We start from the raw sequence: 15,189 nt of genomic DNA, 5'->3' as shown, positions 1-15,189 counted from the left end.
TTCAAGGTCCCTTCCAACCCAAAGCAGTCCGTGATTCTGTTTCATTTAAGGGATATATACACACCGCTGGTGAAATCACAGCGTTCTCCTTAAAGCCTCTCTGTAACCAAACTTTGCTAAGAAGTTAATGCCGAAGCTGAGAGGGCCACCTAGGTCTGTGTCATACCCCTCTTACAGCTGACCTGGAGCGGAGAGCTTGCTGGCACCGCACGTTGCGGCCACAGCACCTCTCCAAGCTACAGCCGGGGGTCACCGCTGCTCACCTGCAGGGCCAGGCACCGGGCGTCGCTGCTCTGCAGGGCGGCCCGCATGTCCTCCACCAGCTCCCGCAGGCTCCCGTTCTCCTCCTCCAGCTTGGCGATGCGGTCCTCGGCCTGCTCCAGCGCCACGATCTCCTCGTAGCACTCCCGCGAGCAGGTCCCCGCGGGCCGCCGCTCCGCCGCCTCCCCGCTGCCGTGCCGCACCGGTGCTGCGGGCCCCGGCGGGTCCCTGCGGCGGCGGCGGCGGGGGCTGCGCAGCCGGATCTGGGTCTCGATGTGCTCGCTCTCCCGGCCCAGCGGCAGGCGCGGCACGGCGCGGCGCGGGCCGCCCGCCTTGGTGCTGAAGTAGCCGCAGAGGCGGGCGTGGAACTGGCGGAAGGTGAGCTCGGCGGACAGGCCCTCCCACAGCCCCGCGCACTCCTCGGGGTCGGCCGCCGCCTCCGCCGTCTCCTCCAGCCCCAGCACCTGGCACAGCGTCCGGAAGTCCTCGCCCGGGATCCGGCCGGCCCCGGCGCAGTCCAGGTGGTGGAAGATCTCCTGCAGGTACTGGTCCAGCCCGGTGGCCAGCACCACGATCTCGTTCTCCACGCCGCGGTCCAGCCCGTAGTGGTAGGCCAGGGCGCTCACCAGCCACTGCGTGCGCCGCGCCGGCCGCCCGTACGGGTCCCAGCCCTCGGGCGGCTCCATCGCGCTCGCCGGACCCGCCGAGCCGCCCCGCGCTCCGCCGCCACCTCCCGCAGGGCCGGGGAACCCCGCCCCGCTGCTCGGCGCCGGGGCGGGCCGGGCCGTGTCCCGGGCACGGAGCGCGGGGGCTGCCGCCGCCGCCCCGGGACAGGGGTCTCGTCCCGCCCGCCGCTTCCCGAGGCGGAGCTTTGGGCTGCCCCAGCGGAGGGGGCTCCCGGCCCTGCGGGGCAGCGGGGACAGCGGGCAGGTGCCGGCCCTCCTTTGTCTGTCAGGAAGGGGGCTTCAGACAACCCCGAGTGCCAGGTTTGCTTCAAACTTCTTCACTCCTTTATTTGTAGCTCCTTTTTAACGTGAGCAAACCGGCAGCATCAGTCTGACGGGCAACGCTGTGAGCGAGTGAGTGGTCCCACTAACTTAATCAAGCTAACGGGCTTAAGAGTGGATCATCTTTCTGTTCACTCAGGCTTTTCACCCCGTAGATGTGGTGTCTGCGGTCCTGGTGTGCATTTGTTGTCTGTGATATACTGAATATGTGTGAAACTGGCTCAAATGGCAGAGCTTCCCAAAGCCGTGATTTTTGTCACTATTTGGCTATGGAGGTGGACCTACACTGTTGAGTGCAGCTGCAGCGAGGGAGTGAGCCACTGGCGCAGGGCTCCTCCTATGGCAGGGATGCACCAGGAGCCAGAGGTGACCACGGCACCAGCTGTGCCGAGGGTCTGAACAGGGTGTCCAAGCTCGGGATGTGGTAACAGGCTCTGTTAACAGCCCCAGACACGGGGTGCTGGTGAACCAGGTCTGGAGTCCACCCAGGAAGAACCGTCAAGAGCAGCAGCTGATAGGGCAAGAGGCCGGGCTGGTGGGAAGAGTGCCGTGCAGGTCCCAGGTCCTCCCTGTAGACTGGGCAAGGTACCAGAGACGTGCACCTGCAGCAGGTAACCAGACATGGACAGTCCCCCAGGGACCAAAGTGCTCCACAGGATCAGCCTTCCTATTCCCAAGGGCTGAGTTTTATGCCGGTGGTCTGTGTATTTATTGTCTGAAATGGGAGTGTGTTTTGTGTTTTGTAACTGGGCAGTTGGCAGGAATCTCCTGTCCAGCTCATGGATTTGCTTCACGTTCTTGGGGTGGGTTTTTTGGGTGTATTGTACCTTTAAAGACTGTTTCTCCCATTTTCCTCATGTCTGAAGTAACACATAACTTGTAACTTACATTTTTGAGTGACCTGAGGAGTGACTGGGTGAACTGGATGTGCATATATTCCTTATTCACTCTCGTAGCCATGTATACCTCTAAAACTTGAGCTTTTCTTAGTCTGATAATGTTATTAATGCAAAAAGCGGACTCAGGGTCAAAATGTCTCCATAATGCAGCACCACAGAGAGACAAGAAAGACAAAACCATAAACCTTGAATGTTTTTAGCAGATGCTGTGTAACTCTGCATCTGTTGTCCACACACACCAAACCAGCTGACCCCAAACACCAGCTAAAACATTGAGGCCCTGGAGTCAGACAAATGCAATTATTCAAACTTGGCTTGGTCTGGCTAGCTTCAGTTGTAAAAATATTTTATCGAGTGGAAAGAATTGATTTAAAGGCTGCCAGAATCTTTACCGGGCTATAAACCTGTCACTGTAAATTGTGCTTTAGCACCTATGGCTTTCAGTTGGCTTTCTTTGTGGTGTCTCTGGCTGGAAGAGAGGCAACGTTGGGCCTCTGTGGAATTCCTTGTTGCCTATCTGCAGGGCTTCTGGTTTGAAAGAGCAAAGGACATAAATGGCACTGACAAGTCTTTGGCTTTCTGTGTTGTTACTGTGACAGGGAAATGAGAATGTAACCATGATGCCAATTCATGTTCACCAGAGCTTTGTCTCTGAAACAAAGCAGATACTTGTTACCAGCAAAATGTCCCAAACCTTTGGCCACTGGTTTTTGTTTGAGTTTTCAGGAAAAGCTCCTTTGCTGGCCAGTGGGGATTTACATCAGGTTTTCTTGCACAACAGCCACCTGACCCAAGGCTTCCAGATACTGGACAACTGCGAAAACAGTTGGGCCACAGAAACCTGAATTTCACTTCAGGCTCTCTGTGACAAGGGGGTTATGTTGGGTAGAGGTCAACTTCCCTGTTGCAGCCTGAACCTTCCTTCCTTCAGAGGTACAGAAAAGGCTGTCACAGTGTAATTACAACAACTCTTTTATTTACTCCCAAGTGTAGCAAGATTAAGACTTTACTCCTGACCCAGACAAGGTCGATCTGTTCCTTGACCTGCTCTCTAAGCCTGCTCAGAGCTGGCAGCATTTTATCAAGTGGTCAAGGACTTTGTCTTTACTGAGTTGTTCCCAGTCCTGGTAGTGCACTGCACTGTGAAAGTGTCTTGAAGGAGTCCCAGCTATAGAAAGAACTGGTGGGAAAGCAGGACCTGAGTGGAATGGCTCTTTCTGCAGTGTTGTGGTAATAGCTGGAAGTCGTATGTGTATTAGAATACTGCTTTTGAAATTAGTGAACTGGAGAGTTTTCCTTTAAGATGTTAAAAGGTTCCATGACCAGCCTTTAGCTTGTTTGCCAGCATCATTGATGGGATAATGTTTTAAATTGTATGAGGTAGATGTGGGATTAGTTAAGACACATAAACAACATTTATAGATAAAAGTGGCTTGAGCTTAACTGTCCTTACATTGTATTTCATGGTTCATATGTGTTGCAGGACCGAGGATCAGCACAGTTCATGTCTGACATTCCATGACAACCATGGTCTGGTCTCATTTGTGCAGCAGGTTGTTTGGTGGTCACTACAGCACTGTGGGACTGTGCAAGATGCTAATCTTGCCAGGAAGATCACTTCATTACAGTGAAAACCTCCTATTCCTTACCAACTTTCAAGGAGCAAAGTGAAAATGGAGTGCTAAGTACTGAAAATCTGTTTCCCAAACTCTTCCAACAAAGCCATACCATGATGCTGTCAATCCTTTTAAAATGGTTGTTCCTGAGACAGCTGCTTCCACAAAGAACTTGAGAGAGGGGTTAAATATTAGTGGTGCAGTGCTGTTCTTGGCATGTTCTTGGAGGCACTTGCAATGCCAGAAATGTTGGGTGTTGTCTTTCTCTCTGCTAGGTCCCATGCGTTGGACAGCCCTGTGTATGCAGTGAGGCAAAGAAGGAAGAACGTACTGAACGTCCCTGGCTGTGGTGTAGCACTGCTCCTGCCTGCAGCACGTTTGTGTGTGATGCTCATACAGACAAGATTTTAGCTGAACACATCCATTCAGCAGGTGGGCAATTCTGACAAACTGGGCAAAAGGCTGTAAAGATAATGGAATCAAGGAATAGTTTGGGTTGGATGGACCTTCAAAGCTCGTCTAGTCCAACCCCCCATGCAATGAGCAGGGCATCGTCACCTAGGTCAGGTTGCCCAGAACCACATCCAGCCTGGCCTTGAATGTCTCCTGGAAGTCAGCTTTCCTAAAATGCAGGGTCCTGACTGTGCTCTTTGCCTGTCCCACCTGCCTCAGGACTGCAGACTCCACTGGTGCATGATCACTGCCTCCAAGCTGGATGTCACCAATTAGCTCACTTGCATTGGTGACCATCTGTAGGTTTAGAAACATCAAGGTGGATATTGGGTGGGTAGAGGAGAAAGGTGCAGTGACTGATATCAGGAACCTTGGGAAGCTTCTGAACGTAAGGAGGAAGTCTCTGTGAAACATGAACAGCACTTGGTGTCTGGAGCCTCCCTTGCTGTGGAGCTGACGGAGACGATGGGGGTTAAGAGAAGACCTTACCTCACTGCAGCTCGGATTTTATCCCAAGTGATATGACTAATTAGATTGTGGTCTTTCTCTTGACATGAATTATGTGAAGGGAATAAATGACATGTTATGTAGTATGCAGAGGAAACAGCTGCAGCTCTGAAGAGCCAGGTGTTGTGGTTAACATCTCTTAGCTATTCAGCAGCTGCAACAGTTTGCAGGCTCTTCTGCAGTAAAAGAGAAATCTACTGCTTTCAACCTGGAATTAGTGGTGCTTGGGGGGAAGTGTTTATTTTTTTTATGAAAAAATTGCAGAGTAAATGGATGGGAAAAATTGGAAAGCCACAATGGGATGAGGCCAGACTTTGATTTGTAGTGCTTCAGTCAGTGTTACTCCTGGTTTTCTGTTTCTCTGGCTGATAAGTCTGGCAGCAGTTCTGGTGCTGGCTGCAGGAAGCAGGCATGATCTGAGCCTCTGGGATGGGGTTTGGCCCCCCTTTAAGAGTGTCTATCTAAATTACTTTAGAGAAGTATTTCTTTCTGAAACATTGGTGCCATCTTAATTTCTGCTGTAAATTAGACTGTAGGTTCTCAGGATGAACATGTAGTGTTTAGATTTAGCCTTTTTAGAGCATTTTTTCTCCTGGTTATTCCTAAACGCTAGAGATGACTAAGTCTGTGTGTACAGGTAAGGGAATGGAGGTACAGTGACTGTAAGGAGCAGATGCAAGGAGGGTGATGGAAGCTTCAGCCTTGGTGCTGAAGCCCATTTTCTGCCTGCTTGGCCGTTCCCATGATATCTAGAACCTGAAATCCCTGGAAAATTAGGATCAGTTTCCTTATGGGTAAGTTGGACCTCTTGGCACACAGTCCCCCAGAAGGCGTGCTGGACAGAGCGCTGCATAGGGTTAGAGGACACAAAGAATGTGGGTGTCCCCTACTAGTTGTTATTCTGACGTTTTATGCCCTTTACTGAGGGTGTACAGCCCCGAGCCTCTGCCCAAGAAGAGTCATGAGTGTGAGTTTCTGGCTGGGTGGTTTGGGCTTTGCCAGCAAGTGGGGGGCAAGTGTGCTATTCCCTGCTTGCCAAAACCCTCCAGGCACTTCCAGTAAACCACAGTGGATCTGAAGACTCTCTTTCCACTGAGCTCAACAAGTCTTGAACTTCCTTCATGGTTTCAGCAGAAGCAGCAGGAAATATCCCTGTGGGTTACCCAAGGGTTACCTCGGGCAGGAGATGATGATGCAGGGAGGTCTCAGGGAAGAGAAGAGGCAGACTCGGGTCTCCTGCCTGCAGGTCAGGCATCTGGGCTGTGGAACTGGTTGTCCTGAGGAAAGGACTATGCACAGTTCACAGCCTTACAGTGGTGTTTAGAACAGGAGCGTTGCAGTTTGGGTGCAGTCCAGTTTGGTGGGTGCCCAGCAGCTTTAGCTAAAGCACTTCCCATCTGAGGGCTGAAATGGAAGACCGGCATCTAGGATATGAGCCTTGGTCTTGCATAGGAGTGAAAGGAGCAGCAAACTGTTGGATAATTTTAGGAATTGGAAGGACAATAATGATTTAGGATTTACGGTTTAATAATTAAGGGTTTGCAAGGGCCTGTAGGGACAGGCCAAGGGGAATGGCTTTAAACTGCCAGAACAGGGGAGACTGAGATGAGCCCTCAGGCAGAAGCTCTTCCCTGTGAGGGTGCTGAGGCGCTGGCACAGGGTGCCCAGAGAAGCTGTGGCTGCCTCATCCCTGTCAGTGTTCAAGGCCAGGTTGGACACAGGGGCTTGGAGCAAGCTGCTCCAAGGTGTCCCTGCCCATGGCAGGGGTTGAAGCTGGATGAGCTTTAAGGTCCTTTCCAACCCAAACCAGTCTGGGATACTTGCTTTTCAGTTTTGTATGAAAAATTGAGGTGTTCTCATTGTGTACATCTGAAAGAGAACTGCCAGACCCCTGCACAAAGGCAGCAGCAGACACGGGACTGGCACACGGGAATCTGCGCATTCTTCCGTTCACAGAATGAGATGCTGAAGCTTTTATTCATCAGGAAAGTGTTTCATGACAACCATGTTTTATTCCATTGGCATTTTAATTTCCACCCCGCTGCTTTTTCACAGACAATTGAGGTGTCAGCCTGAGTTCCTAATGGTGGGCTCTGAGACATAATCATGTGGGGAAACAGGGAGCGGAAATCTGTGAAATGAATCGCTCCACCCCCTTGTGAGAAATACTGTCAAAGTGAGCAGAGTAAAGCAGGGTAAGAACTGAGCTGTTTGTGTGCAGAATGCCAGAAGACAAACTAATTAATAATTATTCAGTGTATAATTGTTGAACTAACCCTGTCATGGTTTTGCTGCTGTCTAAGGAAGGGGAAGTTGATACCTGAATTGTGCGTATGCGGAGTGTTATAGTTTAGATAGTCTGAGCCTCTGGAAAGGGAGTTAATGAGTAACTGCTGTGCCTGAGCTCACATCACTCAGTGCTCTATGGTTCAGTGTGTGGATAATCCCAGGTTAATGCCTCCAGAAAACAGATCTGTGTCTGGTTTGGAGTCATTGGCATGGCCACGCTCCTCCAGTTACTGACAAGTGAATGTGCTTAGGTGTTTTCTTGATATGTTAGCTTCATATGACCATTGTAGTGTGATATCCTTGCCTAGTATAGTATCCTTGCCTCCTTCCTTTGCCTGCTCTACCATGACTGTCACCATGGCAATACATTTCAGATTCAGATGGCTGATGCAAGTCCAGCTGTAAAGCAGACAGGCATTCAGCAGCACACAGGCTGTTGTGCAGAGCCTTGTTCCCTGCTCCTTGCAGTGTCAGGAATTGGTGCAGGGAGCTGCTGGGTGTTCATGATGTGGAGGAAATGGCTTCTCCGTGGGTTTGGTTTGAGTGGGCATCTCCCTGCTCGTCACAATACACAGGCTGTTCAGGTATTACAGAGAAGGAGAAAAGCATTTTGAAATGAAGAGGTGTGTCAGGAGAGCCTGCCCTGTTTGGAGCATGTGAGGTCACTGTTTAGAAGTGCAGATATGCTGGGGAGATGGAAATTCCACAAATAAGCTACTGAAGCTGGAGACTATTGGAGGCAGTTAGCCACACACTAACATTTGAGTCACTGGGTGCTGGGGCTCACTCCACTTTGGCATAGCTCTATGAAGAATCATAAAAACACAGCATCATAGAATGGGTTGGGTTGGAAGGGATCTTAAAGCTTATCTAGTTCCAACCTCACATGGAGGAACTTCCTCCTCCTATCTAATCTCAGTCTCCCCTCTGGCAGGTTAAAGCCATTCCCCTTGGCCTGTCCCTACAGGCCCTTGTCCAAAGCCCTTCTCCAGGTTTCCTGCAGCCCCTTTAGGCACTGGAGCTGCTCTCAGGTCTCCCCTTCAGGAGCCTTCTCTTCTCCAGGCTGCCCCAGCCCAGCTCTCTCAGCCTGGCTCCAGAGCAGAGCTGCTCCAGCCCTCGCAGCATCTCCATGTCCCCCCATGGACTCACTCCAGCAGCTCCACGTCCCTCTTATGCGGTGGTCCCCAGCGCTGGCTCAGCCCCGCGGTGCGGGGTGCTCCATCCCGGCTCGCTGCTGCCTGCACTGCACGGCACGGCATTGCACGGAGGGCCACAGCCGTGGTCTGGCCGTGGCCCGGCTGCCGGCACTGGGCAGGGTACCCGCGCGGCTTCGCTGGCTCGGGCTCGGTGGCCGTTGGGCCGCGGGGGCTCTCGGCGTGCCCGGCGCTGCGCAGCGGGGCTGCCCCGTCCCTGAGCGGGGCCTTGGGGACGCGCTTGTCCGCAGTGGGAGCCGCCAGTGCGTTCCAGCCGGGTGGCGCTCCCCCGGCCCGGTGTCGCCCTGCTGCGCGCTGCCCTGCCCTTGGCTGGGCGCAGCGGTGCGCGGTGTGCGCTGCCCCTGCCTGCAAACATCAGCCCGTTGTCCGGGGATGTGAGTTAAGCACTCTTAAGGCAATTTTGAAACGGGAATATTTGTACCTGCTAGTGCTGTTCTTCCTTGCTCCTGCCTAGCTTCTACTGGGGATCCCGATTTCAACGCTAACGTGAAGCGGTTTGTCTTGTTCTGCAGCCTTTGAGTCTGTTGTCGGACTGTACATGAGGATGGCAGAGCAAAAGCAGGAGAATTCAGAGGCAGTGGAAGAAGAGGAGGCAGAGGAAGATGGTAAAGCAGAGATGACAAATTTGAACACACCCTGCTCTGAAAGCACCGTGGAAACGGAGCAGCACGAGGTGCTTGGAGGGAATGGACAGCTGACCCCAGAGGGGGAAAGCTGTGAGTACCTCCAGTCTGAAGAGAGCTCAGGGAGGCTGGATGGCTCCCACACTGTGACCAGCACACTGACAGTTTGTCTAGCTCTCCCTGCCCCGCCTGCAGGTCAGTACCTGACACAGGTCTTTCTTAGAACCCGTCCATTCATAAATCTGTGTGGCCCTGAATGGTTTAAGGAGATAATGTTTAAAAAGATGTTAGTCGTTTTGAATTTGCCTGGGTGGATGGCTCAAGAAAGTGGTAGTGGGACATGGGAGCCTCTTACTGTTAGGTGATTGTCAGGAATGACTGGAAACCTTTCCTGACTGCTGATTCCTGGGTAGTCACAGCTATTCCAGTTGATGACCCACACCGGTGTTTATTAACCAGCCACTGCTTAATAATGAAAGTAAAGGTGTTTTTTGATGTGGATACTCAACTTGGTAGTTATGATGCTGGATAGTTTAAAGGTGGTATTGTCATTTTCAGAGGAGGTAGCAGCTGTTCAGTTGAATTATGAGTCTCCTGTGGTGTTTGAGTACCTTCAGCCTTCCCTCTGCAGTGTGGAATTCTGCCGTGTAGAAGTCCCCTGGGTAAAGGGGCATCTGTTCCTTGGGAATGGCAATCACTGGATGCCACCCTGCAGAAAGAGAGGAGGAAGGGGGAGTTCCAGGAACATTATGGACTGTTAACATAGTTAAACCTAGGTGAGAACTGCAGGATTGGGCACTGGAAGAACAGTTTCATGTTCACCAGTTACCTATGTTCAGTCAATCATTTTTCTGCTGTCACACTGAAATGCCTGTTAACATTGTCATTGCAGAATGTATTAATACCCCCAGAGACTCTCATCTTTGATAATATTTAATGCTTCCAAATAATTCTAATACTCTCTCTAGAGCAAAGGGATAAGAAAACCAATCACCCTAATACACGAGGAAGGAGACTGTCTGTAGCAGCTGTTCCAAGAGTGGAATATCGCTATCAAATTGAGTACTTCCTTCTACCAGATGACCTCATACCTAGAAAAGTGGACTTGGTGGTGTCTGGCGTGGTTGTAAAGCTATTTATAGACTCAAATTCCAAGGTAAAAGATAGAATAAAATGAGGTAATCCAAAATTATGAATTTACAGAGAGTGTTTTCACATATGGAGGGATGTAGTTGCATATTGTTTTAACAGCTGCTTAGGCCTTACCTGCACGCACAGATACAGGATGAATATCAAAGACAAAACTTGACTCTGCTAGTCCAGATGAGCAGTATTCTTACCTTTATAATATGAGGGTGGTAGACTTTCTGTTCTTCTAGATCATCAGTATACTTCAGACTATAGCTTCTATCTCTCAGGTACCATGTTAATAATATAATAATTCAAAAGACACCATCCATTTTATTAACAATGATAAAACCATTATGCCTCTGATCCTTTTTGTAGAGAAAAAGATTTTTAAGGTACTTAAAGAATTTTGCAAATTGTATTTTGTTCAGGCCTGCATCTAACTGAATCCTGCGCATTCAGATCCAGGGCCCCAGAAATGGGATATATTGCTTCTAAAGTGCTGGTGCTAAAATACTGAATTATTTTTTTGAGAGAGTCTGTTGGTTCGAAAGCAGCCTCTCAGGTTTTATCTTTGCATGACAGTCTGTTTGATGGCCCTCTCCTTGCTTTGCACTTCTGGGTGTCAATGTTTTTGTTAAACACAATGCACTTGCAAAGGTGCTGATTGCAATGTGTTACATTGGCAACTCTTTACCAGCATATACATAGATCTCATAGAAACATAGAATAGTTAGAGCTGGAAAGGGCCTCCAGATCATCTAGTTCCAACCCCCTCCCCCCCCCCCCCCCCCCCCCCCCCCCCCCCAGCTTCATTTCTGTTTGTTCTTAACCTCAGGTCTTCATATCAGACCTTGACTTGATGAAATTGCTATGTTTGAATCCAACAAATTATGCTGCTCTGACACAGCAAGGGAGTGTGTGTGTGTGTCATGATAAACCCAGCCCAACCTGGAGAAACAAGGAATGTACAGTTTGGGAGCAGTGGTGACAGCGGTCAGCATGGCAATACAAGTTCTTTTGAACTGGTCAGCTCCTGTAATGATTTCCATCTTTTGTTTCCATAGACAATGACACCGTGGTTTGAAAACAACAAGATGTGGATATCGTGGAACCTTAGTGTTGATATCAGTGTCACTAATGAATATCTACTAAAACTAAGAGATCATAAAATAATTGTAAATATCTGGGGTGCCAAGGAAAACGTGTCCTCAAAAGCAAGGCCTAGTAAAGCACATATTACTGCTACAATAGAAGAGGATGAAGAGGAAGTTGGTGAGTTTAATGCAAACAGGCATGTTATAAAATATACCTTGGGATTTTGACTGTACCTATTGCTAAATTAGTGTAGAGACTATTTGACATTCATGTGTCATTACCACTAAAATAATTCCTTCTTGTTGGTGTTTCAATGAATGCAGGAGTCAGTTTCTGCAAAGTTTAATGGCAGGAAAATAGAATTAATCTGATAATGTGAACCTTCAAAACTAGTGAGTTACTTGAGGCTGCTGGGTAGCAATGATAGTAATGAATGTGTTCACTTTTCAAAGGTGGATTTTCCTTTCTGTTGTCCTGAAAAGCAGCAAAACTTGTGCAGCCACATTTTCATTCTGTGCATCCTTCCATTTCATCCTCTCTTTCTTGTTTCCCACAGCCCCCTAACTTGAGTGTATCCCTAGAGTTTGGCCCTGCTAGCTTGAAGGTCAGTGGTTTCAAAGACAGTTATTTTATCACTTCTAGTTAAATAGAGGAGAGAGACCTTGTTAAGGCTCTCATAGACACATGTGAAATGAGATCTCAGTCCTTAATAAATACCAGAGATCTAAGCATGAGATTAAGTCTATAGAAAATGGGATATCCTTTGTTCTGATGTCTTGAAACTACTGGACAAATTAATTTTACTATTAAAATATGCAGAATCTGTTAGTAAAATACTGGCAGTTTTCTGTCTTTCCCATGTGTATCCGTGGATAGAGATTTGTGGGGCTGTAAGATTTACAATGCTAGTTCATACAGGGTTGGGTTTCTTGTGATTGAACTGCTACCAACACATCAGATGCTTGCTCAGGTACAGGGGGTTGATCAGCAGAGAGGCTCTGCAGTTGGTGGACATTTCTGACAGCACCTGAGAGGCTGTTGTGGAGGCATGGAGACTTGTTTGTAGTTGGTATTTTCTCAAGGGCAGCCTTACATTTTAGCCCCAGGAGGAGGGTGAGAAATAGGGTTAAAAGCTCTCCCTCTTGAAGCTAAGCTTTCGAAGGAGGTGGGGAGCAGTCCACTCCATGCCAGGGCTGTGAGTTTGGGGGGCACTGCCATGAGCCTCAGCTGCCCTGATGTTTTCTTCTGAATATGTATTGCTGTGCAGTACATTTTATGCTAGATTCTCCTTTATGCTTTGAGGTAAAGCTCTGGGACTCTGGTGATTTTCATCTCCAGGTGAACAGAATTGGGTGGCTTCTTATAGATGGTAGGAAAAGGAGAGGAGGTGCCGTGGGAAAATCATTGCTCAAGATTTGAGTGACCCAACCAGACTAAACAACGTGGTCTAAACTGGGGAATTTCTTTGATTTCATTTTGTTTCCCTGTTAGATGAGGTAAAATGCAGAGTGCTCTTGCAAAGAAAACTCTTTGAAGAGAGTCAGCCAGCACCCAGCTGTATGAAAATCAAAGCAACAAAGGAGCCCAAGGTGCAGGAGAAGCCTTCAGTCCTTCCTGATGAAGGTATAAAATGTGGAAACTGTCTTGTGGGTGAAGAGAGGGGGAGTGCAGTGCCTTCAGTGATGAGCAGGCAGAAGCAGGGCTGAGGAAGTGACTGAGAGAGTAAGGTGTTGCAGGAAGACTGGATGCATTATAGTTAGAACAAGTTTGGAATAGCTTTGGAATAGAATAGGGACATAAAAGAGGTGTAGCTGGCTCACAGGAAGTGTTTTGTAAAGAAAATAACCAAAAGCTGAGAAAGCAAACTGATACTTCAGGAGTGAGTGTTACAGAACTTTCTAGCAGAAATTCAGTATTCCTATTCTATGTCAGGATTACTACTTGGATACCTTGTAAGAAATGTCATCCAGACCTGCATCGTGCAGTAAGAAAAAGCTAACCTTAGAAATAGTAATTCTTCGAGCAACACAATGAACAATATTGTGCTACCTGGAGCAGAGGACCATGGAGAAATGTGCTCAATCATCACCTGAGGCCTTGGATACCATGTTCCAAAGGGCTGAATCCAAGCAGCATAGACCTTCTGTTTTGAAGATTTCTGGTTGTAGGCCTTGCAATCTAATAGTTGCTTTCATAGAATGACTTTGTGAACAAAACATGTCCCAAAAGTACTGGAAAGCAGTTGTTAGGAAACTGTATTTGGATTTCAGTAACCTGGTGAAAACGCAAACAGAATGTTTGCTTGTTTGTTTTTTCCTTTAATTTTAGATTCTTAAGGTTTAAAACAAGACTAGCAGCTAAATCCTCCCTCTGTTAGGTCTGTCAATTTGTTAGAGCCACAAACAAAACCAGACTCTCCAAATCTTAAAGACAGAATTATGCTAGGGGATACAAACCTTGGTACTGCAGTAAGCTGCTGCGGCTTCAGCAGATGATGTGAATTCCCCCACTGGGGCAGGGCTGCTTATGTTCTGTTGGCAGCACTGTGTCACCACCTCCACGTGGTTATCTTTGTACAGCCTTTTAGCTTTTTCTAATGATTAATGACATACACCATCAAAGGAGGAATAGATGAATAGGGATGCTGGGGAGGGACTCTTCATTAGAGACTGTAGTGACAGGACACGGGGTAACGGGTTGAAACTTAAACAAGGGAGGTTTAGATTGAATATAAGGAAGAAATTCTTTCCCGTTAGGGTGATGAGGTACTGGAATGGGTTGCCCAGGGAGGTTGTGAATGCTCAATCTCTGTCAGTGTTCAAGGCCAGGTTGGATGAAGCCTTGGGTGCCATGGTTTAGTGTGAGGTGTCCCTGCCCATGGCAGGGGGGTTGGAACTGGATGATCTTAATGTCCTTTCCAACCCTGCCAAGAGTGCATCTGTATTTTGGTAGTAGTGCCATCTAGTGATGGGCCCAGAGAGGAGCGATGGAGCAGACATCGGAAGTCTTCAAAGGTGGGAAGCCTGTTCAGGGGCTTAAAGGGCAGGAGCACAGCTCCTGGCTTAGAGGAACGGGAAGTTGACAGCGTTATGTCTCCATGCTAACGCAGGCTGAGTTCAGGAAGGGGGGAATGGCCTGAAAATCTCTTTACGTTTCTTTTCATTGGCTTTGAACGACTATGTGCCCTGTTGGGTGTGCCATCCCCCAGGCTCTGTAACACGGGTATGTTGTTACAGGTACTCAGTATCCTGTTTATAGCCAGGGAGAGCCTAATATTGTATTGATCCCCCTATGCTGGCTTCCAGATATTGGCAAGGTTTATTCTTTATTGTTTGGGAAATATTCAGCTCTTCACCTGAAAATCCTCCTTGCCATTCATACAGTGTTGACTTGCTCTAATCTCACTGTAATTAAGGCTGATACATTGTAAGGCTAAGTGTTGGGTAATTAACACTGAAATCTGTGACTGTAAAGTGTCTGTAGTTAAATGACATTTGGAAACAGGTGTAGTACACCATGCTTCTAGCATATATAAACCAGTGACTGTCTGGACATTTCTAGCCATTGTGTAAAAGATCTGGACACTGCTACCATTACTGTTTTAATGTGAATATTTTCTAGAATAGCAATTAAAATAAATAAGCAAAGGTAATGTGTAATTTCTTGTGTATGCAGAATTCCATGCATTAAGATATGTCATTGACATCAGTATCTATTTAAGTACAGATAGAACATTCTGCATTAACAAACTATTATTTGGGTATTCTCTCCTCATTTTATTACTTGTTAATTTCTAGTTTTGTTTTAAATTGCAGCATAATTTCCATGGAACTTATTTTTCTAGGAAATAAAATATGGCTTTGTAATATTTTACTTTCTCTGCATGATCTCTTATTTTTTTTTATTCTTTCTTTCTTTATTTAATTTAATTTAATTTAATTTTATTTAATTTTATTTTATTTTATTTGATGGTTATTCAAACTCATCCTTGACATGGAAGCAATAATTAAATGGATCATGGTTGCGAGTTATAAATTCAACTTGCATATGACTTTTTGCCCTGTTTCCTTGAGCTTTACAGATGAATTTTGTTA

At 47.8% G+C, this 15,189-nt stretch overlaps 2 protein-coding genes across 4 annotated transcripts in view; one reads left to right on the top strand and one right to left on the bottom strand.

Moving 5' to 3' along the window:
* Positions 1–956, bottom strand: part of EFCC1 (EF-hand and coiled-coil domain containing 1) — a 51,525-nt gene extending 50,569 nt beyond the window's left edge. For all 3 annotated transcript variants that reach the window (XM_034066451.1, XM_034066452.1, XM_034066453.1), the window contains exon 1: positions 264–956. In XM_034066451.1, the coding sequence (XP_033922342.1) occupies positions 264–947 (684 nt within the window). In that variant the 5' untranslated portion in view covers positions 948–956. The remainder of the gene's footprint in view (positions 1–263) is intronic.
* Positions 731–13,431, top strand: LOC115946551 (uncharacterized protein KIAA1257-like). The gene is made up of 6 exons (XM_034066188.1): positions 731–803; positions 8,759–9,064; positions 9,838–10,025; positions 11,065–11,272; positions 12,587–12,718; positions 13,424–13,431. The coding sequence occupies exons 2-6, from the start codon at positions 8,785–8,787 to the stop codon at positions 13,429–13,431; spliced, it is 816 nt and encodes a 271-aa protein (XP_033922079.1). The 5' UTR covers positions 731–803; positions 8,759–8,784.
* The last annotated feature ends 1,758 nt before the right edge of the window (positions 13,432–15,189 follow it).

This window comes from Melopsittacus undulatus, chromosome 9 (assembly GCF_012275295.1).
Source record: "Melopsittacus undulatus isolate bMelUnd1 chromosome 9, bMelUnd1.mat.Z, whole genome shotgun sequence".
NCBI classification, from domain to species: domain Eukaryota; kingdom Metazoa; phylum Chordata; class Aves; order Psittaciformes; family Psittaculidae; genus Melopsittacus; species Melopsittacus undulatus.
This window is presented reverse-complemented; position numbering and strand designations above follow the sequence as displayed.

Bases quoted from the DNA above. Each gene is read 5' to 3' on its own strand.
- LOC115946551 (XM_034066188.1), top strand. From the start codon at position 8,785: ATGAGGATGGCAGAGCAAAAGCAGGAGAATTCAGAGGCAGTGGAAGAA. The intron at 10,026-11,064 runs GTAAAAGATAGA...TTGTTTCCATAG, and splicing joins TTATAGACTCAAATTCCAAG to ACAATGACACCGTGGTTTGA. The intron at 11,273-12,586 runs GTGAGTTTAATG...TTTCCCTGTTAG, and splicing joins AGAGGATGAAGAGGAAGTTG to ATGAGGTAAAATGCAGAGTG.